Consider the following 21,638-nt stretch of genomic DNA (forward strand, 5'->3'; position numbering starts at 1 on the left):
TAGCAATATTGCATAATGATCTACTGTGAATATCTTAACTATTTTCATCAATACAACGATCCAAGACAATTCTGAAAGACTTAAAATGAAAGGTGCTAGCCCCCTCCAGAAAAAGAACTGGTGGAGCCTGAATGGCTGATGAAAGATACTTTTTCTTTATTTTCCTTATTTTGGTTCTTGGTTTTTTATTGTTTTTTGGGGGGAAAGGGGAAACCGTGTCTTTTTTTTATAGCATGGCTTACATGTAAATGAATTTTATATGGGTACACATATATAACCTATGCCAAATTGCTTGGAAAAATTAACTGATAAATATTGTATGTGTTCTGGCTACTCCACCTACCAGTCATTCCTCCCGGCCTCCCTATTCCTGGAGACATGAGAATATGTAAATGAGGCCAATTAATAACCCTACAATGGCCTCTAAGAATTCAATTGAAAGGAAGAGTCAATGGATGGGGCAAACTTCATTGCTGTCTTATTTTAAGAAATTGCCACAGTCGTCCCCAGATTCTGCTACTACCATCTTTATCATTCATCAGCCATCAACACTGAGGCAAGACTCTCTACTAGCAAAATGATTATGGCTCACTGAATTCTCCAGTGATGGATAGCATTTTTTACAATAAAGCATTTTTAATTAAGGTATGTAAATTGTTTTAGACATAATACTATTATGGACTCAATAGATTGCAGTATTATATAAACACAATTTTTTATATGCATTGGGAAAGCAAAAAATACATGTGACTTGCTTTATTGTGATAACTGTTTTGTTGTCAGTGGTCTAGAACAGAACTCTCAATATCTCCAAGGTATGCCTATACACAGTTCCACCTTGCTTCACTGAACTCTCTACATACTCACTTTCCTTATAGCATTTGATCATACATTCATTGCTGCATATTGGCATTCATCAGTTTCATGATGATACAACCTGTATCTCCAAGTAATTTTTAAAATCCATGAAAGTAGAAAGTATGTCTTCTGTTTCTCTTATGCCCCCAAAAGCATGTAGTACTGTCTTGATCATATAGTAGGTATTCAATAAACATGTTAAATTACATAACAATTTAACAAGTAAAAATGAGAGATGCTTTGAATCCTCCAAAGAAATAAGGCTAGATACTCATATGCACCCGGTCTCCTACCATGTGTTAAGGAATCTGGGAAGGGTTCTCCTATGTTTAAAGAGGGTGAAAGGACTTAAAAGACATTTGCAGGATAAATGACCTATAAATACTTTCTGCAAATACTTTCTGCCAGTAGAATGAACAAAATAGATTAAGTGTTTTTTATTTTTTTAATAGAAAGGTATTATTATCTGGTCAAAAATCAGACAAAATGTGTTCAGGTCTTTGAACTAAAACACCATTATTACTTAGGAAGACAATCTCAAGTAGTAGGTTTAAAATCATAAGCATGGAAAGTTTCCCTCAAAATTACCTTGTATCCTATTATGTACATATGTTTTATATGTCTATATATTGGTTTCCCTAGCTACATGGTAAGCTCCTTGACAGCAAAGAAGATTTTCACCATTTTCTTTATATCTTAGGATCTAGCATATAGAATGTACTTAATAAATGTTTACTGATTGATTATAGTAGAAAACTAATTAGTAATGTGCAGCTATGTCAAAATTTAATGCTCTCATCAACTAATGCCTTCTGAACACTGTGTTATCTGACAAAGCAACTGATGCTATTAAAAAAATTTACTGACATCAAAATTGTTTTATGTGAAGAAGCAAAGCCTTACATAACGAAAAAAAGACAATCCATTCATGATCAAAGATTTGTTCTTAAAAGCACATTACTTACCACTCTGTCATCTCCAGGAGCTTCTGTGTTTGATATAATTAAATTTTGCTGAGCCATATCATCAGGAAAAGGTTTTTTTACTTTTGAGGGACTCCAAATTCCACAGACTAAAGTGAATAAGACACCTAGGAGAGGAATAAAACCATTTGAGTTTAATATGCAAAACATGAAGTAGTAGATATGTATAGTGATAACTTGTTCAGCTGATTATTTTAAATCCTTGGATCAGTTCTTCATTTTTCTACTTACTAAACAGAAAGACTTACAAAATAGTAATGCCACACCCAATAATATTGCAAGGATGGCCCATGTTCCCAGTCTTGTGTCTGGATATACCGATCTCTCAGATTCACATTGTTCTGGATGAACACAATCACAGAGATTAACACGCAACATCTTTGTTGAAGACATTCCGTGTCTATCACTCACAGTGATAGGTACGGAATATTTTCCAAATTGTGCATTATTCTGATATGAAAGACGTGCAGAAGTATCTGAAAAAAAAGAAAAAGCCAAGTATTATCAACTCCAACTTACATTCACTGTTGCTCATCCTTTTATCACTCTACATTTTTCATCACAATTGGCTATAATCATACTTCTGTTGAGCTATGTGTCATCATTCAATGACATTTATTCAGTGCTTAACTTGTATAAGTCATTTTCCTAGGTAATGAGGTATAGGGAAGAAAATAAGGCATGGTCTCTACCTGAAGGGAGCTTATACTCTTAAGAAGAGAAATGAAACAAAGGCAAAAATAACAATAATGCAAAGTACCTAGGAAAGGTACAAATAAATTTTAGAAGAAATTCAAAGAACTTCTGGTCAATAGTAGGTTACAAAAAAATTCCACAGAGGAAATGGTAATTGAGCTGGGTCATTAAAGATATGTAGTTTTTTCCAATATGTAAAATCAAATCCATTAGGGATGGGGAAGGGAAGTGAGAGAAGTATATTTGAGGCATAGAGGATTTGATGAATATTGAATGGAGGTAGAAAATGAGAGAATGAAGTGAGGGATTAGTGGTTCATGCATTTGCCCAGGAAAGACTATGTGAAAGAATTGTCTGAGGTAAGTCTTAAAAGGTAGACTGGAACTAGATTACAAGAATGTCTACAATATGGCACCAAGGGGTTTAGTCATTATTGACTAGGTAATTAGGAACCATTGAATGTTTCTAAGCAGAATGACACTCTAAAAATTATTTTAGTTAAATTTCCACAATTGTTTAAATCATTAAACATAACTATCTTCACCTATATACCTCTAACTACAAATAACTGAAAATGAAGCTATCTTATTTATACTGACCAGCATATCTTTACATAGAATATCTCTGTGAAAATCTACTACTGAGTTCAAAACACCATCATTTTACCACTGTTTGTCACCTAGAACAATCAGTAGTTTTCTACATGTGTTTAGACAAATCAACTAAAATACTGAGTATGTTTCACTCTTTGAAAGTTTGCCTCCAAAATTTGCATAAGTTGCTATTATACTCACATATTAGAGCAACATACTCTATTTTTCTAGATAACAATACCAGAAAGAAAGGCAATACTTCAAAGTTTCATTATTCAAGACTTCATTTTCATATGATGAATACATGCAGACATACATATATGTGGGTTCGTGTGTATTTTGACATGTAGATGTAGTTGATAATAGTAGGACTAGTTGTGATGTTGAAACTCTGGTTTTGTGCCATTAGAAAAATATAGCACCATATTTTTGTTATCAAGAGTTTCACTCTAGGTTATTCACTCATTCATTGCCTATAACTAAAAGATTCACAGGTTTCCATGAAATAGCTTTGTGATAGTTTGTGTTACTTAAAAACAAATTATCAGAAACATAATTTAGATAGAATTCTTGATTCTGTACTACTGATAATGATTTTGGAGATAGGCTGATATAGAATGACAACATTCTAGGGATATAAAAGGTTATCACCTTGGAAAGTGATTAACAACTAATATTTGCTCCTGGTTAAGTTCTAAAAGAACTGGAGGTTCAGACAGAAACTATTGCAGAAATTTTAACTGTGGCTGATTTTCTAAGAGAAATCAAAGAATCTTAGTATAAGCATAGATTTAGGAGGTTATCAAGTCCCCATATCCAAATAGGAAAATCTATAGAATCTATGACAAGTATTAAGTCAAGCCTTCAAATTACTACTGCTAGGAAACTTCCCAATACAGCCCATTCTACTTGAAGACAGCTCATATTTTTAGGAGGTTTTCCCTGACATCTGACAATTAACCATGGAAACTTCTACCCATTGCTTCTGATTTTGTTCTCTGAGGCCAAGGGTAGAGTGGAGAACAAGACTAATTCCTCTTTCATGTAACAGTACTTCAAACACCAAAATCAGAACTCATCTTTCCCCTTACAGCCTACCTTCTCCATATCCTTACTATTATGCCTGAGACCACCACTATTATCTCAGCATACATCTTGGTGTTAACCTTGATTCCTCACTCATACTCAGTTCATTATCAAATCTAGTCATTTCTACCTTCTCCTATACATCCTGTTATTTTCACTCATACAGCCAAAATGCTGGTACAGACCTTCATCATTTCTTACATTAACTATTGCAATGGCCCTCTGGTTGATTTCACTGCCTCAAGTCTCTCCTTAACCACCTTAACCTATTCTACTCACAAATCCGAGTTCCATTCTGAACATCCATCCATCCATCCATCCATCCATCCATCCATCCATCCATCCATCCATCCATCCATCCATCCATCCATCCATCCATCCATCTCTCTCTCTCCTCTTCTGACTCTCTGTCTCTCTCCCTCTCTCTCTGTCTCTCTCTCCCACTGTCTCTGTCTCTCTCTCTCCCTCTCCCCCTCTCTGTTTCCCTCTCTCCCTGTCTGTCTGTCTGTCTCTCTCTCTTTCCCCTCATATATTTCCTGAGAGCAGAATCAGACTCTAGAAAGAATGAAATTGAGTTGTAGATCATGTACCATTCAATGTGGTGATTGTCCATATTTTCCGGATTTCAGGAGAACTGTGTCCTAATTTGAAATCAAATGGAGATCCATTCATGGGATCATCAGGATCAACAGCAACAACTGTTGTATATCCCATCTTTGGTTTGCAAAGTACTACATTCTCTCGATGGATGGTTGGAGCATTGTCATTCACATCTTCAAGGATAATTCCAAGAGTACCAGTACATGTTTTACCATCTAGGAAAATTGGAGAAAATTTCAATATAGTTTTTAATCTTTTATTCATTCCTGGTGGTAATCAGTTGGATTCAAATATAAATCCTAATCACCCAACATCTTAAACCTTTTACTCCATCTGGAAGCTTGTATTCCTCCACCCTCCTCCTCTCAGTTTTATATTATGTAGCTTTTTGTGTCTCTGCAATCAGAGTAACAAGACTTTATGAAAAGAAACAACTATTTGGATGATAATTCAGTAAACACATTAGTTACATAAACTTAAAATATATCGTTTGAGTTGACCACTATCCTAAACCACTTGAAATTTAACTGTTGGAGAAGCTACTTCATGGTTAAGAGTGGTGAAGATAACTAACAAGGAAATTTTAGCAATATATCACAAGGATCATACACTATAACCAGGTGGAATTTATACCAGGAATAAAGGACTGGTTCAATATTAGGAAAACCATTAGAAAAGCATAATTGAACATATCGATAACAAAATCAACAGAAATCATACGATTATCTCAACAGATACAGAAAAGGTCATTGACAAAATACAGGATCCATTCATATTAAAAACACAAGAAAAGATAGGAATAAATGGAACTTACTTAAAATGATAATTAATATTTATCTAAAAGGATCAGCAAGCATTACCTGTATTGGAGATAAACTAGAAGTCTTCTAAGTAAAATCAGGGGTGAAGCAAGAATGCCCATTATCACCACTATTATTCACTATTATACTAGAAATGCTAGCTATAGCAATAGGAGAAGAAAAAGAAATTGAAGGAATTAGAAAAGTCAATGAGGAAACAAAACCATCATTCTTTGCAGATAATATGACAGCATACTTAGAGAATCCTAGAGAATCAACTGAAAAACTACTTGAATTAACAACTTTAGCAAATTTGCAGGATACAAAATAAGCCCACTCAAATCATCAGCATTTCTATGTATTACCAACAAAGTCCAGAAGCAAGAAATAGAGAGAGAAATTCCATTTAAAATAACTACAGACAATATAAAATACTTGGGAGGCTACCTGCCAAGACCCAAGAACTATATGAACATAATCATAAAACACTTTTTAAAACACAAATAAAGTCAGATCTAAACATTTGGGGAAAAAATAATGGTTCAGGGGTTGACCAAAACAAAATAATAAAAATAACAACTTTGTCTAAATTAACCTACTTATTGGGGCGGTCAGGTAGCACAGCAAGAGCATCGGCTCCAGTGTCGGGATAACCTGGGATCGAATCTGAGCTCAGATACTTAGCAACACACCTAGAAATAACTGACCGTGTAACCTTGGGCAAGTTACCTAACCCCAATTGCTTCAAAAAAATAATTAATTAATTAACCTACTTATTTAGTGCCACACCAATCTAACTACCAAAAAAAAATAGTTTATAGTGTTTGAAAAAAATAATAGCAAAATTCATCTGGAAGAACAAAAACTCAAGACTATCAAGGGATCCAAATTAAAAAAAAGTTAACTAGCTTAACTTTATACTTTTTTCTTTCACAAGGGTTTTATAAAAGGCCAAGTTACCCATCAGAAATGACATGAAATAAAAATCTGTTTTTTCCCTAAATTAAAAAAAAACATTAAGGAAGGTTACCAATACCAGATCTAACTGTATTACAAAGTGGTAATTATCAAAACAAGCTGGTGCTAAGAAAGTGTGGTGAAATCAATGAAATAGATTAGGCACATAACACACAATAGTAAATGATCACAGTAATCTAATGTTTGATAAACCCAAAGATCCAAGCTATTGGGACAAAAAGTCATTATTTGACAAAAACTGCTCAGAAAACTGGAAAAGAACATGGCAGAAACCAGGTATACATCAACATCTCACACCATATACCAAGTTAAAGCTAAAATGGGTACATGATTTAGACATAAAGGAGAACACGACAAAATGTAAAATGGATGATTTTGATTATATAACATTTAGAAGCTTTTGCACAACAATGCAATGCAACCAAAATTAAAAAGAAAAGAAGAAAACTGGGAAGAAATTTTTTTACAGCAAGTATCTCTGATAAAGGCATTATTTCTCAAATAAGTAGAGAACTGAGATAGATTTATAAGAATACAAGCCATTGTCCAGTTAAAAAATATTCAAATGATATGAACAGGCAGCTTTTAGACAAAGAAAAAAAATCTCTCTATAGTCATTAAAAAAACACTCTAAACCAGTATTAATTAGATAAATGCAAATCAAAATGTGTCTCAGGTACAACCTCACACCTTTTGGTTTGCCTAATATGACAGAAAAGGAAAATGTTAAATATTGAAGGGGATGTGGGAAAACTAGACATTTGTACTATTGGTGAAGTTGTGAACTAATCTAATCATTCTAAAGAGAAATTTGGAACTACACCCAAAGGGTTATAAAACTGCATACTCTTTGATCCACTAATACCACTCCTAAAACTGCATTCCAAAGATATCACAAAAAAGGGGGGAAAGGACCTATTTGTACAAAAAAATTTTTTACAGCAGTTCTTCTTTTTGGTAGCTAAGAATTGGAAATTGAGAGGATACCCATCAATTGGGGAATGGCTGAACAAGTTGTAGCATATGATTGTAATAAAATATTATTGTGGTATAAGAAATGACAAGCAGGATGATTTCAAAAAAACCTGGAAAGACATGTACATGAACTGATACAAAGTGAAGTAATCAGAACCAAGAAAAAAAATGAGCATAGTAGCAGCATTATTGTACAATGAAGAATGATGAATGACTGGGCCATTTTCAGCAATACAAGGATACAAGGCAATCCCAAAGGACTCATGATGAAAAATGCAATTCACCTCTAGAGAAAGAACTGATGTTGTCTGATACATTCTGAAACATACTATTTCTCTCTCTTTCCTTCTTTCTTTTTGAGTCTTCTTGTACAAAATGACCAATATGTAAATATTTTACATGATTGCACATGTATATCCTATGTCAGATTCCTTACCCTCTTAGGGAAAGGAGAGGGGAGAGAGGTATAGAATTTGAAACTCAAAACTAAAAAAAAAAATGAATGTAAAAATTGTTTTTGACATGGAATTTGGGGGAAATAGTTTCATTCTTTTTTGGGGGGAGGGGGGAAGGCAGGGCAATTAGGGTTAAGTGACTTGCCCAAGGTCACACAGCTAGTAAGTATAAAGTTTCTGAGGTTGGATTTAAACTCAGGTCCTCCAAGACTCCAGGGCCAGTGCTCTATTCGCTATGCCACCTAGCCGCCCCCGGAAAAAATATTTTTAGAAGATTTTGGAAGGAATACAAGCAAATTTGAGAAATTAGAGAGAATGACCCTCTAATTCAAAATTCTTATTTGAGCCTACCCATATCCTCTTCCCCAAAAAAAAAAAACCTTTTTTTTTTTTGGTCAGAACTTATTAATTAAAGGCAATACTGACATTTCTTGTTTTTAACATTTCTTTCTGTTTTCTCCATTTCTACAAGCATTGTTAATAGGCACTTAAATGATCAACAGGAAGCCCCATGGTCAGAGGGTGCCCTGAAAAAGCGAGTAATTTTGAAGAATAGTCTATAGCTGACCATCACTCTGAATAGGTGAAACTTCAGGATAACAACCTAAAATGGTCTGCAAAGTAGTTACTAAATTACTACAATCATTACATTTTCTCTTCATCTTGCTACTCTACTGAGATACAAATTGCTTCCAGATACTGTATAAAAGATACATTTATATACTAATTCATTTCATAAGAAGGGAGAAGTACAGTATAAAAGCCCAGGATAAGTTTTAAATAATGTCAGGGAAGGGAATAGGAGAAAAAAAAAAGGAGAAGATGGCATAGCTTCTACGATGATGTCATAGCTTTGGAAATAATAAATGGTTTGGAGTTATGTCTCCTTATTTCCTTTTATCTCTTCATATAATACACATAAAATGATTTATAAAATGGAAGGCATTATATGATGGTTGACTATAAAACAAGACAGGTTATGCACTATTAGCAACACTTTTAAATGTGGGAAAATGTACATTTATACTATAATGTTCTTTTATTTTCAGCAGATAAGTTGATAGAGGTTGTTTCCATACTCTGAAGTTCATTATACCAATGAAGTTACAGATCTGGTCCCTACCCAGTTTCTATCTGTATTCAACAAGTTAGTGGAATACCTGCTAAGAAACATGAGCAGTCTTCTCATTTTGAGTCTTCAATTTAACTACACTTTCTATCCTAATCATGAGAAGAAACATTCTAAAGTAGTGTTTATTAACCTAGGTCTACAGAACCATAGGTAGATTTCAAGGTATGTGTGTGAGGAGCTTGGACTTGGATCAGAAAAATATATATAACCTTTATTTTCACTGATCAATAGTGTTTTTTGTAATCCTTAGCATTTTATTTTGTGCATTTAAAAACATTATTCTAAGAAGGGGTTCATAGGTTTTACCATATTAGCAAATGGAAGTCTATGATACACCAAAAGGTTAAGAATCTCTGTTATGATGAAACCAGTCAGTAAACAATTAAGTGCAAAGTATTACATCAGACCACAGATAGCAATCTTTTTACTGTCTTCTTATCTGAAAAGTGTGTGTTTTGTCAGAAAGAAGTTATCCTTGCAACTTAGTTCACTGGCAACATATAGGGAGAAAAAGTACTGCAAGCTTTTAACATAAAGCTAATTAGAATGGAGAAAGCTTTTTAAGCTAAAAATTCCTGTTTTCATTTTAAAAAGAAGTGACTTTTTAAATCAACTAACCAATTAATATTTATTAAGCAGCTACTCTGTACAAGGTATCGTGCTAAGCACTGGGGGTACAGAAAGCAACAAAAGATAGTCCCTACCATCAGAGAGTATGCAATCTAATAAGGGAAACACCATGAAAACAGATATTTGCAATGCAAGAACACTAAAATCTAAAATTTTAGTATAATGAATATTTTCATTCTTTTATGTTTATCAAATAGAATTATTTATACAAAGAACCTTACTTGGGGGAAGGGTGATAATTTTTGTAAGGATCAGAAAGGAAAAAAAATGGATATGTTCATTTTAGAAAACAAAGCCTAAAAAAAGGAATCAAGCCCTGGTTTGCTTTTCCTATTCATGTAATGCTTTTACTGTGTTGATGAAAATTAAATCAACACCACTGATATTTAATGTTGAACTATTTCATCACTTTCAGGATCCTTGCTTCTATCCAAATGATTCCTCCCTCCCTACAAATACCAATTTTCCTCCCTCACATGTAAGTACCACAGTCAGTATATTTCCACATTTTACAATTTCCAAAAGTATGAATCATTGAATGCCCAGGTCTCTGGACTCAGTTTCATCATCTATAAAATGTAAGAGCTTGACTATGGTCAAGGATGAAAAAGAATTTCTTATTCCAAAAAAATCTGTTTTAGATTAATGATGACAACATATCTATTTCCTCAACACTTGCCACTTGAATACAAGAGAAGGTAGCCCTCAAATTCATTAGATAGTTTCCCAGGAATATTACATGGATATGTGTGTATGTGTGCAAACCTATGTGTGTGTGTGTGTGTGTGTGTGTATATACATATATATATACACACACACTGTATATATATACACACTGTAATATAATGCATTACACAGAATATGTGTGTATGCATACATATATTACAAGTATATCTTGTATATGTTATATGTCATATATACATAATACATATATTGAAATTCAGTGCATATTTTGAATATTATTATATATTTCCCTGAGCTAATCCAAAAGAGGGGTAGCTAGGTGGCACAGTGGATAGAGTGCTAAGCCTGGGCTCAGGAAAACTCATCTTCCTGAGTTCAAATCTAGCCTTAGAACATTACTCTGTGACCTTGGATAACTCGCTTAACCCTGCTGACCTCAGTTTTCTCATTTGTAAAATGAGTTGGAGAAGGAAATGGCAAACTACTACAGTATCTTTGCAAAGAAAATTCCATATGGGGTCATAAAGAGTCAGGCATGACTAAAAATGATTGAACAACAAAAATCTAAAAGATGAAGTATCTATACACAGATCATAGTCGATTGTATTTAATTATATAAATCTTAGATGGGATATTTAATAGGTATAAAATTCAGCACATAAATTGGAAATAATTAGAAAAAGATACTTGTATATTGTCAATAAATAGGGCTGACACAGAGTAGACATTAAATTTCATTAGTCACAGATAGTAAAGTATATAAACCTCAATTAGAAATTGGGGAAAAAAGCAGTACAATAAGACTCAAATACACTTTGAATATCTGAGTTATGGCATCACTCTATGATGATTCCTTTTCAATATTATAAATGTCTCACCTTTGTCTGTTGCAAGCACTGTAATGCTGTATACACCATTTTTAATGACCTCTGCCTCTCTGTCCAGTTTTTTGGAAGTTATTATTGACCCTGAAGTTTCATCAATGGTGACCCATCCTTTGGGATCATTTAATTTCTTATACCTATTAAAAAGGAATAAAAAAATGTCATGAAATCCAAAAATGTGAGGCATTCCAAATATAATATTGTTATTAAGTTGCTTTCCAATTATATTTTACAAATACACGGAAAGTATAATCGCATTACTGGTGAAGTTGTCAAGAGAAGGCATGATGAACATGGGCCTGGGAAGCACCCCAATGTATCAGCAAGGGCAGGGACAGGGAATAAAAGGGGCTATCATAAAAAGACAGACGCTTTGGGGAGACAGGTTGTGGCAAACTAAGTGATCAGTTCTTCTAAACTATGTGTCCTCTCATCCCAAACTGACTTTGATGTTTGACTCTCTCTGTCCCTACAATTACTTGCTTTCACACCCACAACCTACCCATCTGAGATTTGGGTTCTTTGAACAAACCTTGGAGGGACCAAAGTTGGCCTTTTGCTTTACTCTTGCTTGGCTCTCCATTTAGAAACCACCTTTCTCCACTGGAGAAGTACTGTCCTGCCCAAGTTTTTTACTAATCCCTGGCACATGGTAGGTAGGCTTCCCCAGGTTGGGATACCACACTTTGTCTGACACTACCTGAAGCTGTCAATGGCAGAGCTACTTTCTAGTCTCCTATCTTGGAGACTCCAGAACTATGACAAAATTTGGCCCAAACATCAGAACAATTAACTATTTGTGAGGTGCATTAACTATTGGTCTAGGGAGAGAGAAGTAAAATTTTAGTTTAGGAAGAGGGTGGAATCAGCGGGTGTTTAATCTATACAGCACCTGGAACTCCCTTACATTCTTCCATTGAGCAGACAGTGGATCTCCTAAGGTTTCTAGGCCAGTAAAAGATTTTCATGGACCCCTACTCCTAAGAATTCTATAGAGAATGATCCAAGGTGACCTTTATGGGTATCCTGACTACTAGAATGGGTTTTCTTCTGAGTCACTCCCTTCCCCACTCTCTCCAAACCCTGTACAATGTAGACAGATTCCTTTAGAAGTTCAAAGGGGGTGGTGTACTCTTCTGCATCTTAGAATTAAAACTACCAACTATTAGATTTACTGGTTTCATTAGACATTAATTAAGGAAAGCAATCTTGCTGTAATCCCTACCACCTCCCCGAAATTCTAGGTGGTGGCTACATTAAAAACCTCATCATGGTCCCAGATATAAAATGTACTTTTGACTTCAACCAAGATGTCTCACTTCTTCTGCTATGCTGGACTCTAGTCAAAGTCAAAGCCACCTGCCTTTTCCTGAACAATATTATTTTTTGCTCCATGTTTTTCCCTTTTCACATCACCTCAGACCAGACAATATAATTTCTGTCACATTTACTGACTACATGCCTTCGTGACCCATTTGGAAAGGATTCACTTCTCCACTGATTTTCCCCATTTTTATTGTCCTAAGGGGAATATGAACTGAATCCTGGAAACATCTCCAGTACCACCTTTACTACCTATAAGAATGATTGCTCCACCCCAATGCACACTTAAATTTTATTACCACCTACTCATCTACTTAGAATAAAGACTTCCATAAAAATTCTGATTTCCAACATTATTGTCTACCCCATCTATCCTATGCATTGCTTGTAGAGAAGTTGGAGCCTAGACTAACTTACAGCAAGAAAAGTGGCATATAAATTAGAAATGAATTACCTTCATTCACCTAGAAAGTTCGTGACCAAGTTTGTCTATCTTCCCATAATCACCACACCATCAGTTCTTCCCAAAAACTGATAGAAAGCACTGCTTCGTTATCAGTTTCTAATTCCAGGCTCATGTTGGCTGTGGCTATTCTCCACTTTCTGTCACCCTTGTCCCTTTGGTTAGAACAATTTCTTTAGCAAAATTACCTCCTTAATGAAATAATAATATTAGTGAAATAATAAGTTCTTTGAGGGTAAAATATTTTTAATGCCTCATAGTCATGTGTGCACCCTAGCACAATGGCTTAAATTTAGTTAGGTGTTTAATAAATATTTGTTCGTTTGAATTGAATTCATGTCCTTGACTGTTACAGTTAGTTGGTTAAAGGTTGGAAAAATACATTGTTCAGATGATCATTACCTCACATGGGCTGTGGGACAACTTGAGGATTTTGTGGATTGGCAATATTACAGAACTGAAGAAAGGCCGTGGAAACTGGCACACAAAATGTACAAGACATTTTTCCCCCCAAGGCTATCCCAAACCACAGCAAGAAGTTTAGAGAGGCAATCTGACTGGTGGAATGGTGTCTGAGCTCATAGCATTCTTTCAGAGGAAGAGTAAAGAGAAAACAAAGCTGACCCTGTGCCTATGACCCTTTATCAGTAAATGGTAGGGGTGGAGAATGCAAACAGCAGACATGAAAGACAAATTCAGAGAGGTGACTGTCTGTCAGACAAATGGTCAGTTCCTCTGACATGCCCTGTACTTCCTGATCCAGTAATAAACTCCCAACCTCAAGCTCCATTCCTAAAACCAGTTTTTCAACTTATCACAGTACTTGGAATTTCAGAGCTCTGAAGAAACCCTAATAAGGACATGGCTTGACTTTTTATTTTACACTTTCTTGGCTCCTGACTCAGATCCTGCCTCTCTCCTCAGCAGGGGATTGCTATTCTCCAGCTGCAGTGTTTGCCTATGCCCTGGCCTTCCCCCAGGCAGGACAGGGCACTGTTTATGTAGATAAACATCTGTACCTTATGTCATTGCTGCTTCTGGTTTCTGTGTCATGTGCTTTATACCCATTGACTCTCGTCCCCACGGGTACATTTTCCTTTATGCGAACACTCTGTGCTGCTGGGCTGCAATCTGGGCCTTCATTCTGATCTAATACATTTATGGTTACCATAGCTGTGTTCGTGCTCCGTATATCTCTAGAGAATGGGGCTTCATTGGTTGCACCAACTTCCAACATCACCTTCTGATTTTCCTCATAGTTCAGTGGCTACAAGAGAGCATTTACATCAGTTTAAATATCTATATGATACATTGGTCAAGTTACTGGTAACTAGTCAATTTGGACAACAAATGTAATCTTATCAAAATTAGAAGAAATATGAAAATCTTTTATCACAATTATACATATATCTTAAATCAGAAGACTATTAGATGATTTTTAAGATCCCTTTAAGTCTACCTCCTATCAAAGCCTATGAAAACTATAATCCTCCAATATCTCTCTCTTGTCAAAAGAAAAAAAGAAAGAAAAATAAATAACGAGTAGTTACTCCAAAAGGAATGACCAGAAGTAGGTGGCTGTCATTTGTTTTGATAGGTCTTGGGAGGTTCTCTGTTACATCATGGATACATTCCCCAGAAAGACAGTAGCTCTATGGTTGTTCTCAAGTTGACAAACAGCTGTGGTGGTTAGCCCTGAATGGGGAATCATCGACCACTGCTTCTCGTCTTCTCTAGCTAGCATCACATGCATGCCCTAGACTATAACTCTTGAGGCTATAACTATGGCTCTCACTTTTTCCAGCATGCCCCAAGTGATAATCGCTTGGGAGAATAGCATGTAAACACTGAAAAGTCCAACTTTTAGGGAAAGACAGTGTGATGTTATGGGAGGCTGCCACCCAAATACAAAGAGGATCAACTATGGTTCATAGTTATTAAGGACATGTTGTTGTTTTGGTTTTAGAAAATTAAAGAAAACTCACAAGGAATGAAACTTTCAAAGTACTCTATACATTTACACAATTGAACCCTGTGTTCATGCTAGGAATTCTCTTTCTCTTCATTTCACCATCTGGCTTCTTGCCAAATTCAGTCTTAATCCAGCTTCTTTAAAAGACTTTTCCCAGACCTCTCTCCTAGCCCCTCCCCGCACTCATCCCTTGCCTCTGAGATTGCCTCCCATTTATACTACGTGTATTTTGCATATATATATATATGTATATATATATATATATATATATATATATACACACACACACATATATACGTATATATATACACATACATATAACTGTTTGCATGTTTTCTCCTCCTTAGAATATGAGTTCTTTGGGGGTTTTTTTGTTTCTGTTGTTATTGTGTGTGTGTGTGTTTCTGACTTTCTGTGTATGTCTAGCACTATGTAAAATGCCAGGCATCTAGTAAATGCTTAATAAATGGTTTTTGAAGGGCGGCTAGATGGTGCAGTGAGTGGAGCACTGACCCTGGAGTCAGAACAACCTGGGTTCAAATCTGGACTCAGACATTTAACACAAAAACTAGCTATGTGACCTTGGGCAAGTCACTTAACCCCAATTGCCCTCCAAAAAGCAAAAAAAAATGCTTTTTGCCTGATTGTATCCAGACTCCCTGTTCTTTCATCTCCTCAACTATTTCCCAAGACATTTAAGCATTCAAGAAGTAGTAGGAATTGGTGATTTACTGATATACTACAGCCAAATGGTCAAAAGAAGAGAATGATGGCAGTAAGTAGTTGGTGGTGATTTCTTGCTAAGAGAAAATTGAGGCAGTTATTTGTCAACCTGACAACAGATAAATGTATTGTCTTCCTGGGGTCTATGATATAACAGAGAATATTTCACAATTTATCAAAATCAAATGGTAGATATCTACATCTGGATATTCACATGGGCATAAAAGATACTTCAAAAAGGAACATAAAAATATTATCAGTAATCGTGAAGACTTGAGTGAGAAAATGAAGACCATAGAAACAAAGGTGGCATTTTTCTTACTGCTGTCCATTAAAGAAAAGGGAGACAGAAGAGAAAAACTAATTTAAAAAGAACAGTCAGCTAAGAAGACTATATCTGCGAATGGGATTTTTATTTCTGGATCGTGACTTATAACTGATACAGAGATGATAATTTATTGGCTAGCCATAGACTACACCTAACAGAGTCTAATAACATTTACCAGGTATCATCCCAAACAAAAGGACTTTAAAATAAACAGGATGGAGGATAAAGACTGTCTATGTATATCCCCAAAGTCAGATGATTGAGAGAATATTCACAAAAGAAAAAGAACAGTAACTGAGACATCCAGAAATTTACAGGACAAAAATTCCACGAAAAAGCACTAGTAGTAAAACCCAGGACCTCAAATGTCTATATGTAAATGCTCAAAGCTTAAGAAACAAAGAGAATTAAAGGTCTTGACAGTGAAAATCAAATTTGACTTCATAGATATCACAGGGACTTGAAGGGATGAAACCCATGAAGGGATCATAGCTGTTTTAAAAGAAACAGGGTAGGATGAGGTAGCATTGTATATTAATTAGATGAGAAAATCTAGGAACCAAAGGAGGGGAACATGATGGGAGGCATTTGATAAGCAGGAAGATCAGAAGAATTATACAAAAGATGGAAGCAAAGTCAGATGACAGATGATTAATGTAAAAGCATGGCAAAAGTCCCATAAAATGTGTCAGAAAGGCTAAAGTTCAGAATGAGCTAATGTTGGCAAGGGAAGTTAAAGAACATGTTATTTAATAGATAGTTGGCAAGTATCTAGAAAGGAAGCAGTGATTACAAAGAGTCAACAAGGTTTCATCAAAGGTCATGCCATGCTACCCTTATTTCCTTTTTTGACAGGATAACTAAACTAGTAGATAAGGAGAATGTCTTGGTTATAGTTGGGCAATACTTTTTTAGCAAGTCTTTAAATGAAGTGTCACATAGTTCTTGTGGAAAAGATGAAGAGCTGAAGATTAGACAAAATATAATTAGACATATTCAGAATTGGTTGAGTGACTAGATTCAAAGAATGATTAATGATTGGTTAATGATTCAATGTCCACATGGTAAGTCTCCCATGGAGTTCCCCAGGGAACTGTGCTTAGTCCTACCCTGTTCAGCATTTTTATCAATGACTTGAATAGAAATATAGATGGATATTTAACAACTGCATAGATAACACAAAGATGGGAAGAATAGTTAACAAATCCAATGACAGTCAGGATCCACAAGGTTCATGACAGACTTAGAGCATCTTGGCTAAATCTTATAAAATAAATTCAATAGAAATAGATGGAAAGTCTTATAACTGAGTATCAAAAAATCTATTTCATAAATACAAAATGGGGGAGGTATGCCTAGATAGCAGTTGTTCTAAAAAAAAAAAAAAGATCCAGGGATTTTGAGTTTTCAAAATGATGTTACAACAACAATCAAAAAAAGCTAATACAATTTGGGCTACTTTGAGAGAGGTACAGTTTCCAGAAATAGGAAATGAAAGTCCCCTTGCATTCTTCCCTAATCAAATTCCATCTGTAATACTGCATTTAGTTCTGAGCACCACAGTTTAAGAACATCGAGGAGCTTTACAATGTCCAACTAGGATGATGTAAAGTTCTGAGTCTATGTCACATAAAGGTCAGTTGAAGAAAATAGGAATGTTTAGTCTGGAGAAATAAAGACTCAGAGCAAAAGGGAGGAGGAGGATAACAGTTTTTAAGTATTTACAGACTAGTTGAGGAATTAGGCTTGCTCTGTTTGGTCTGAGAGGACAGAAGGAAGAGGAAAGAGTAGAAATTGTAAAAAGGAAGATTTATACTTGATATCATGGGAAAATTTCATTACAATTAGCTGTCCAAAAAATGGGAGGGGTTGCCTCAACAGGCAGTGAGTACCCCTTCCTCAGATATCTTCAAGCAGAGGTTGGATATGTTATAGTGGCAATTCCTTTCAAGTTTGGATTGGACTAGTTGGCTACTCAATTCCCATGATTCCAGGATTTACTTACAGTATGACAAAATTTAAAGGATTAAGTAAATGTCTGGTTCCAAACTTTGCCCACAGGAGTATATTCATGAAATGTGAACATCATTTCCTAACAGTATGGACTTTTCAAGAAGCCAAAAACTCCTCTAAATATTGAATTCCACCAGATACGAAGAGGTAGAAACAGTTAAGTACCAATGCTTATTTCTGAAATGCTACTGAAAATACAAAGACTAATTCAGAAATCCACATATAGTAGGAGTTTTGTTTATGTTTTCAGAATCATTGTGTTTAGAGCAGGAGTTGTTAACAAGATGTCCATGAACTTGGTTGAAAAAAATTACATATTTATTATTTTACTAACATCTAAATGAAATTTATCATTTTATTCAATTATTTTAAAACATTCCGAAAAGTTTATAGGATTCACCAGACTGTCAGAGTTCACATCACATCACACACACACAAACACACACACACACACACACACACACACACACAAATTTCTGGTTTAGAGGGAGCAAGTGGCTTAGAGACCACCTAACCAAAATGTTTCATTTTACCAATGAGGAAATTTAGACTTTTCAAGGCCAAGTGACTTGCTAAAGTTCACATAGCAAATCAGAGGTCAGACTAGAAGGTGAAACCATGCCCCATGACTCTAAATTCAATGTTTTTTTTTTCCATTGCTGACATGTTGTCTCTAGGACAATTACATAAGAAAAGGCCATGACAATCCTCAGCAACAGAAGCTGCCAGTAGTTTGGGGGATCCTAATAGCAGATTGGTTGAACCTTATTTCAGGATGGAATGCCAGAGTTACTCTTCCTAGAGTACTTTGGTCACACTATGAGACTGTTCTATGAAATTTTCTGAAGGTGAATTCTTTCAATTTCTATTTTGCCCTCTGGTTCTAAAGCATCAGGGCAATTTTCCTTAAGAATTTCTTGAAGGATGATTTCTAGGCTCTTTTTTTGATCATGGCTTTCAAGTAGTCCAATAATTTTTAAATTATCTCTCCTGGATCTATTTTCCAGGTCAGTGGTTTTTCCAATGAGATATTTCACATTGCCTTTTATTTTTTCATTTGTTTGGATCTGTTTCATAGTATCTTGATTTCTCATAAAGTCATTAGCTTCCATTTGCTCCAATCTAATTCTGAAGGAATGATTCTCTTCAGTGAGTTTTTGAGATTCTTTTTCCATCTGGCAAATTCAGCTTTTTAAGGCATTCTTCTCTTCATTGGCTTTTTGAGTCTCTTTCGCCATTTGAGTTAGTCTGTTTTTTAAGGTGTTATTTTCTTCAGTCAGGTTGTTGACTCTCTTTTCATGGTTTTCATGCATCATTCTCATTTCTCTTCCCAATTTTTTCTCCACTTCTCTTACATGAGTTTCAAAATCATTCTTGAGCTCCTCAATGGCCTGTAACCAATTCATATTTTTCTTGGAAGCTTTTAGTGCAGGAGTTCTGACTTCATTGTCTTCCTGCCATTCCATGCTTTGATCCTTTTTGTCCCCAAAAAAGGAATCTAAAGTTGGATTGCTGTGCTTCCTTTGCTTGCTCATGTTGCCACTCAATTACTTGGTTTTTGAGCTCTTTGCCAAAGTAGAACTCTGCTTCCAGAGGAGAGAGCTTTGTCCCAAATCGCTGGGGTTTTCACAGCTGCCAGAGCTAGTAGGAGGGTGCCATCTCTACTGACCCTACAAGCCGGCTCACTGGTCACACACCCTGGGACCACCAACCAAGACAGCAATCCAGATCCAGGCAGGTTAAAGCAAGAGTGATTACCCTCTGAATGGTCCACTTGGCCCCACTACAATCTGTAGGCTGGGAGCTCTGAAGCAGTCACGTGAAGGTGGCTGCATGGCTGCTGTACCTCCCCTGCTTCTCACTCTGTGGGAAGAGGCTAGACTGCACCTCTGTCCCTCCCAGTTCCAACAGTGTTCTACACTGACCTTTTACTTTTTCTTTGTCATTTGTGAATTGAGAAGTCTGGAAAACACCACAACTGCTGGTGATCTGCTCTCCCAAGGCCTGCTGCAGTCGCTGGTCAGGACTGCCCTGGGGCTAAAACTGCATGTTCACATGGGCCTGGGCTTTGCTCACAGAATGCTGAGATGAACCCTTCCTGCTGGCCTGCTGGGCTGCCTTCAATGGGAGATTTGTTTCTCTCTGTCACTTTGTGGGTTCTGTAGCTCTGAAGTTTGTTTAGAGTCATATTTTATAGGTATTTGATTTGGTTATGGGGGGAGACCCATGGAGTTTTCCTGCTTCTATGCCACCATCTTGGGTCCACCCCCTATGAAATTTTCTGAAACCTAAACAGAATGATTTGAGAAATTCTTGCCCTGGTTGTAAGGTTTTTGAACTCTGGTAGTTTGGAATTCCATCAAGCTTCCCAGAAGGGCAAGGAAAAATATGATTTCCTTTTTACTTTGGAAAAATTTTTCTTTCTGCTTTAGCACTTGCTAAGCCTCAAAAGAGTCAAGGTTTGCCAGTTATATATCCAAATGTTAAAACTAGAGGTTGACCTGGAAAAGCCCCTGAATCTTCTCAATATTGAACTGGAATAGAAAAACATTTCTTGAAACAGGTAAATATAATCTTAGCAGCTTTCCTGGATACTATTTTTCTGGCCCATGCTAGACTGGATCAGTTGCTAGAACTGAGAAAATGCATGATAATAACTACATAAGCTAATATCATACTGGCAGAGTAATTCTGGTTATGAAGGACTGAAATTCATTCACTAATTAAGATGATACGATTTTCTAAAGGTTTCATGAACACATAGACTGGAGGAATGTGTACATATGACTGAAAAGCACAGATTTTTACACTTTACCTAAATATTTGTTCTATTTCTATAAATGCCAAAGTTCATATAAATGAAGTTAATATGACAAGTTTTAGATTTTCAAAGCCATGATTTTTTTTCTTTTTTCTCACCTTAATAACAGATAAAACACCTTCATTTGTTTGCGGGTCAGTCACAATCTGAAAATTTTTATTTCCATTGCCTTTTAAAATGGTATAATTAGCTCTCCAATTAGCAGTGTTAGGCAAATCTTTGTCTTGTACAGCTAGTCGTAAAATATCCATCTTGATTGTATTTTCTTCAACTGATGTTTCATACTGAAATAAATAAAAGTCTCATTAGTAATTTCCTTTACAAAGAGAGAAAGCTATGTTAAGGGTAGTGAAAGTTCTCCTTCCTCCCAGAACTCTAAAAGCACTTGATATCACCATTTTACCAAATGTGATTTAAAACAAGGAATTCAAATGGTCCTGTCATTTAAGGTCATTTTTAAATAATACATTTAGAGTAAAAATTGGATTAGTCTATGTGACAAAGGAATATAACCATTATGCTGATCAAAGTGATAAAGCAGTTTTCATATGTATATCAGTCATCTGAGTTTTCTTTAATTTTACTTGCAGGAATTTGAATAAAGATACTACCCATTTTGTAGTTTTATGGGGGGTTTTCCA

The 21,638-nt window shown here is 35.6% G+C and overlaps 1 protein-coding gene across 5 annotated transcripts in view; it reads right to left on the reverse strand.

The window, feature by feature from the left end:
* LOC138170484 (desmocollin-3-like) overlaps positions 1–21,638 on the reverse strand; it is a 375,256-nt gene that overhangs the window by 17,481 nt on the left and 336,137 nt on the right. For all 5 annotated transcript variants that reach the window (XM_069099847.1, XM_069099846.1, XM_069099849.1 and 2 more), the window contains 6 exons: positions 21,096–21,281; positions 14,160–14,407; positions 11,349–11,491; positions 4,807–5,031; positions 2,090–2,317; positions 1,824–1,948 (listed from right to left, as the gene is read on the reverse strand). In XM_069099847.1, the coding sequence (XP_068955948.1) occupies positions 1,824–1,948; positions 2,090–2,317; positions 4,807–5,031; positions 11,349–11,491; positions 14,160–14,407; positions 21,096–21,281 (1,155 nt within the window). The remainder of the gene's footprint in view (positions 1–1,823; positions 1,949–2,089; positions 2,318–4,806; positions 5,032–11,348; positions 11,492–14,159; positions 14,408–21,095; positions 21,282–21,638) is intronic.

Source organism: Petaurus breviceps, unplaced genomic scaffold (assembly GCF_028583685.1).
Source record: "Petaurus breviceps papuanus isolate PSGF00001 unplaced genomic scaffold, PetGlider_PUasm1.0 38, whole genome shotgun sequence".
Classification (NCBI taxonomy): domain Eukaryota; kingdom Metazoa; phylum Chordata; class Mammalia; order Diprotodontia; family Petauridae; genus Petaurus; species Petaurus breviceps.